General features: G+C 34.9%; 1 protein-coding gene across 1 annotated transcript; it reads right to left on the minus strand.

The window, feature by feature from the left end:
* Positions 1 to 877: 877 nt before the first annotated feature.
* Positions 878 to 5,654, minus strand: LOC136811033 (collagen alpha-1(XXV) chain-like). The gene is made up of 7 exons (XM_067067636.1): positions 5,564 to 5,654; positions 5,073 to 5,139; positions 3,643 to 4,074; positions 3,018 to 3,399; positions 2,806 to 2,849; positions 1,587 to 2,024; positions 878 to 1,344 (listed from the first exon to the last, which is right to left on the minus strand). Exons 2-7 carry the CDS (start codon positions 5,136 to 5,138, stop codon positions 952 to 954), a joined length of 1,755 nt encoding a protein of 584 aa, XP_066923737.1. The 5' UTR covers position 5,139; positions 5,564 to 5,654; the 3' UTR covers positions 878 to 951.
* Between the last annotated feature and the right edge of the window lie 472 nt (positions 5,655 to 6,126).

Consider the following 6,126-nt stretch of genomic DNA (forward strand, 5'->3'; position numbering starts at 1 on the left):
CAAAAAATTTAAAAAAATATAACTTCATAAAATACAAGAGTATATTTTTTTTGTAAATATGGAATAATAATTTATCAGTTATAAAAATATCAAATTTTTACTTTATAAATGCATATTCTTTGGGTGTGTACCCCGTATGGTTTTTAGTCCGTCCATTCTGAACTCATAAGGGATAACGAGGGCACTCAAAGTCACATTTTTCAAAAAAATATGTAAAAAAATATTATATCAAATTTTGCTATAAAAATTTGTAAACTATCATATCTGTAAAGAAACTTGTGTTTGTCAAATTTATTGTTTTGGGTTTCAGTTTTGAAGATATGTACAATTGAAAAACGATACTTTAAATTGCCCAGTCTAAAATTTCCTTATCCTCTGACCACCATCTCATCGCAATAAACAGCGACTATGAAATCCTGAAATTCCGATTTCTGTTTTTGTTGATGAAATTTTGCGACTTTAGCCAAACAAGAAGGGTATAACTAAGATGTAGGACAATCTACAGTATCCTTTAAGCTACTGTACTAGTATTTATTGCTTTCTCCCGCAAATAGGAAGATGCTTGATTTACTGTAAATTTTGGCCGAGGAAGATGATAAAGAATTGCAACGTTTGCTTATGCATATAGAATAGTTCCCAGTATTTTCATAACAAAATAGAATATAAAATTCATAGAAAAATATATTGTTTAGTTTTTAAACTCTATAACTTGGAGACATAGCAAGTAATATGGCCTAATCTAAATATTACACCACACTTCTCTACCGTCGATAATATTTATACTGCTTTGAGCAAAAAATAAATTTTGCTGATCCATGGTTTCGATGATACACCATAAAGTTGGTTCTATTAAGTCCTGTAAAAAAAGTCTTCAGAAGTTTTGTTTTCGTCAAAAAAATAGAAAGTTTTGCGCGCATGGACATTTTGTAGGAGAAAGTGAGAGAGTTCTATTTATGAATCCCTGAAGGATCGCTTCTCTTTGGTGTCACGCTTCTTCTTTCGTCGTCGGCGACCGCCTTCTTTCAAGACGTCCATGCTGTTCTGCTGGTCAGCCTCGCATTCGTATTTCACTTTCAAATATTTATAAACGTTTCCACAACTGTTATCGTCAAAGAAAATATTGGAGGCGACAACTTCACAATTTTGTTGACCTTTGCATTGTGCATCGACCTTTGTGAAGGCATTATCACTGTTGGCGTCACAGACTTCACGGCTCAGACCGGCCGGTGTATCAGAACAGGTAACGTGGTCCTCACGACCCCAGTATGCTTCTTTGATCTTGATCAATTCGTATTGTTGACACTGAATCCAAAGTTTTTGTCCTTCGCATGCAACAGTGAACTCCTGAAAAGTTGTTTGAAAAGAAAATGCTAGAATTTTGGTTACAGTATGTCTAATTGTTTCTTTAGTTAAAAATAGAAAACGAAATGTCTGAAATGCTAGATCGATTAGTGCAAGATTGTAAAGTTTTAACCTTAAATCTAATATCTCCATAGCCAAAATACAATCCTGGTCGACATCCTGTTTAAAGGCGGTAAAAGTTTTCATCGAAGAATGTTGACAAAGAACGTTTTTTTCTTACTCACCGGTTTGATTGGTTCAGGTCCTGAATCTCCAGCTGATCCCTGTGGTCCAGGTAGACCAGGGGCACCAGGCAGACCGGCGGATCCAGGTAAACCTGATGGTCCTGGATCTCCTTTCTCTCCTGGGTATCCGGGCATACCAGGGCCTCCAGATAAGCCTGGTGGTCCCATTGGACCAGGGGCACCATCTTCACCAACGTGTCCAGGGGCTCCTGGTGCACCGGGTAAACCTGGGGCTCCTGGTTCTCCAGATGGTCCTGGTGGTCCTGGAGGACCTGGTGGTCCGTTAAGTCCTTTTAAGAAGAATCCGAGAGTCAGATTCTGTTCCAACAGTTGACTGACCATCAATTGATCGAGAAAGGGTTGTGTGATTCTGTCACCAATCTTTGGCCAATCTGGAAGTATTCTATTCATATCTCCTCCCATTTGCATCTGTGTTGACTGTTGTTTTTGAAAAGTAAAGAAAAGGAGAAAATAATTAATTTCGTTCGATTCTTGATTGAATTCAGTTTATACATTTATTTATCCACTACTACAATAGAAATATAGTTAGAAATAATACAGGAGAAGCATTCTAAGTCCTTGTTAAAGTTGTTAATTCCTCAAAAATAAATTAGTTGGAAAGATATTTTCATTGTTTGTCATTGATAATTTAGTTTTATGTCAAATTTGAAATTACAAATATATGAGGTCTTGAAAACAAAAAAAAATAGGAACACAAAAAAATATAATGGTCTAAAATTCTCTAACAACTAGATAAAATGACTATGATTTAATGTGTGAGTGGATTATCTAAAAGACTTATGATTTTGAGTGAATAAATGATTGTGGTGTATGAATGGTGGATGTGATTGAGTGGTGATGATTGAGAGGAGGGTGGAGGGTGGTTACGCCCTTTTATTTGATGCGATCGATGGTGGTCTTGACATTCTACCATGACCTTAAAAAACTCTAAAATTCTTGAAAATAAAGAAGATGTTTATGGCTTAACTGTTAATTTGATATTACAAAAATTGGTTTCAATCAACTTTGCATTTAGGAAGTTGACCTTATAAAACAAGACACTCTGCCCTCTAGAATTATCTGTTAAGAACACCATACACCTAAGGTTGGAATCATTTCATAAATTGTTAAACTAAAATATTATATATACAGGTCTTATGTGAAAAAGCTTTATTGTTATAAAAAATTCGTGGGAGCTCGTCTTTCTTTCTTGTCTTACTCTCTCAGCAATGTCGTCACCTTTCTGCTCTTCTCTGGCAATAACTGAGAAACACCAACGTTGTCAGCAAGTCAATAATTTGATCAAAATCTCATCCGCAGATTATTTAGTTAATTGTCTATAATACATTCTCTGCACATGAAACTTTTTCATTTTACTGACTAGATGGTTTTTTTGTATTAGAATTTCTGGGTCATTGATTTTAATCTAACTATCTCGAAAAGATCTTTTATCCTTGGTTGCACGCTTCCGTTTACGCCGTGATCCGTACGTATCTTCCGTGCCCGGACTGGAGTCGGGTACACATTCATACCAAATTTTCAACACTTTGAATATATTTCCACAACTGTTATCATCAAAGAAAATATTGGAGGCGACAACTTCACAAGCCTGTTCGCCTTTACATTGTCCCGCAACTTTTTGTTTGGCATTTTCACGATTTCCATCACAAAATTTGTCAGCTACTAAACCGTTTGGTGCATTTTGACAGGTGGAAGTATCATCTCGACCCCAGTATACATCTTTGACTTGGATATGGTTATATGTTTTGCAATCAATAAGCAAGCGTTCACCTTCGCATTTCTCTGTGAAGTTCTGGAAAAGAAAAAGATATATCAAAATATACTTCCATCATTCTTCATGTATAATGAATCCAAGAGTTATCATCAATTTTGCCCTCAATCAAGTCAAAACTAGAACTTTGGCGTATAAGTTTATCAAAATAATTGTATGAAATCAAAATCTAAAAGATGCCAGATAAAAATGCAAGATAAATCTGATTAATGACTTCAAAATGAAATTCTTTTAAATTAGGGTAAGAATCTACAAAGTATTCACCTCTGGTTTCAGTTGTACTGCAACATTATCACGGGTTTCTGCAACCAATCCTTCAGGACCAGGTAAACCAGGAGCACCCGGAAGACCTGCAGATCCAGGCAAACCAGTTGCACCTGGATCTCCTTTCTCTCCAGGGAAACCGGGGACACCAGCAGAACCCAATGGTCCAGGAGGACCCATTGGACCAGGAGCACCATCTTCACCAACGTGTCCAGGGGCTCCTGGTGCACCGGGTAAACCTGGAGGACCAGGTTCTCCAGGGGAACCAGGTGGACCAGGAGGACCTGGTGGTCCATTTAGCCCTTTCAAGAAGAATCCGAGCGTCAGATTCTGTTCCAACAGTTGACTGACCATCAGTTGATCAAGAAAAGGCTGCGTGATTCTGTCACCAATCTTTGGCCAATCTGGTAACATTCTGGCTTGTTGTTCTTGCTATAATGGATAAGATTTTGGCATTGTTTATCGATAATCAGATATCATTTTGGTTGTCGATGTCTTTGTTGAGTAAAGTTTTTCTTTTCTTGTACGTAGGTTTGTTCCAGTTCCTTGTCTTGTCTTCTCGTTTGTGATTTAGTTTCTCCATTTTCGGAGAACGGTCGTATATCGTCTGGTCTGGTCTGGTCTGTTTTTTTTTGTTACGTTCAAATACTGTTATCTTGTTTAAATACTGTTATTCTGTCTCTCTGTCTGTTCTATGTAAATTCTATGTTCCGTGTTTTTTAACCCTTGCTATCTTAACGACTAATTAAGTTTCGGTTCACTGGAGTTTATAAACCAAAGGTCGCAAATACGCAATCTGCCAAATTTCCCCAATAAAATCTATATACATATAGAGTATCTTGTTTTATAAGTGTCTAAAGCCGTTAAAAACAAAAAACAAAAACCACAAAGAGAATTTACAGATCTGTGTATGTTATTTTTCAGGTGCTGTTTTGTAAATACCTCAATGTTGGTGTCATGGTCAAATCTCAATGGTGGTCAGTGAATGTAATGTGATGGTAGATGTGTAAAGATATTGTCAAGTGATGTGATGTTATGTTATGAGTAAAAGGTATGTGTTTGTTATGTTGTAAATGTAAAAAAGTTAATTTACACACCCTAGTCTTGTCAACCTTAATCTCATTGAAACAAGGTCTGGGTCCAAAAGAATTCGGTATAATACCATAGACTAATTTCACTTTAGGACTTTAGTAATTCAATGAGTATCAAATTAGCGTGTCTTAACCGTGGTTTTCTTAATTAGATACAAAAATGCAAGACCCTTTTTGGAGATAAAAGATAAGTTTTCAAAAAGAAAAAGATTGCTTCTTGAAGATAAAAATGGTTTTTGGAAATGGAAAATATTGAGTTTTGAATCTATCTAGGATATCGAAAATAAAGACGAAGAAAAGTTTTTAAAAGAAAAAATTTTTAAGAATGAATTTACTTACAGTTTCTTGAACGCCGAAACTCAAGACGGCAAATAGCAGGCACACAAGGCCTTGAGACCAATGCATTCTAAGGTACGAGAAAAAAACAATGTTATTTTTATGCAAAATTATAGAACCTGAATCCTTCATCATAAAAAAGCCATGGCATTGAGAAAATATAATTTTACAGGGGGTGAAATATCTTGATTGTTATGTATTTCAAGGAATATTTAGGCTAGAAGAGGTTGAAGTTGAAGTTTGTATTCAATATAAATTTTATTAAAGTTTGACGGGAGTTTGACCCAATGATAAAAACAATTCTACCAGAAGCCAAAATGATTAAAGCAGGACAGGTAATAAATTTATAATAATCTTTTAACTATGAGCTGGGAAACCAAATCATCGAAAGTAACAAAAACATTGGCAATCGAATCCGATCAAATGAGAAAAATAATATCCCAAAAAAAAATCCATCAATACAACCATCAAAGTTAAAATAAATGCCAACTTACTTTATAAATTTTAATTTTCTATACAATATATACACAAGAAGATATTAAAACAAGTTATGTCAAAAGAGACAAAACCAAAAGCCCCAAAAAATTAATTAGCGATGTTAATTATTTTGGGCTATGTCTGTCTATGCCTCCCTTCGCATGCATTCAAAAAATTAAAGTTTTTTTCTTCAATAATGGAAGCATAGCATGAATTCAACAGTAAACGCTAATAGCTTGTTTTCATTTTCACCACTGACAGAATTCGATTGAGAAAAATTCGAATGATTTAACAATAGAATTCTATTGAAAGCAGGTGGCTCTATTGATTAGATCATCCCGTTAATGAATTGGAATAATTCAGCTCTATTTTGTCTTCCTTTGTTTTGATTGCTATTGTTTATTAACGACAATAAAAAAATTTCAAAACAAACTTCAAAACAAAGCTCACCTCGAAGTTCGATAGATTATTTTTATAGTTGACAATCTTAAAAACTCATCAAAATTATTCACCAAGTTATTTTTTTTAAGCGAACCAATCTTTTCTTTTTTTGAAATCCTTCACTGATACAATTTTCTGT

The sequence above is a fragment of the Clytia hemisphaerica genome, unplaced genomic scaffold, assembly GCF_902728285.1.
Source record: "Clytia hemisphaerica strain Z4C2 unplaced genomic scaffold, Clytia hemisphaerica genome assembly, whole genome shotgun sequence".
Lineage (NCBI taxonomy): Eukaryota > Metazoa > Cnidaria > Hydrozoa > Leptothecata > Clytiidae > Clytia > Clytia hemisphaerica.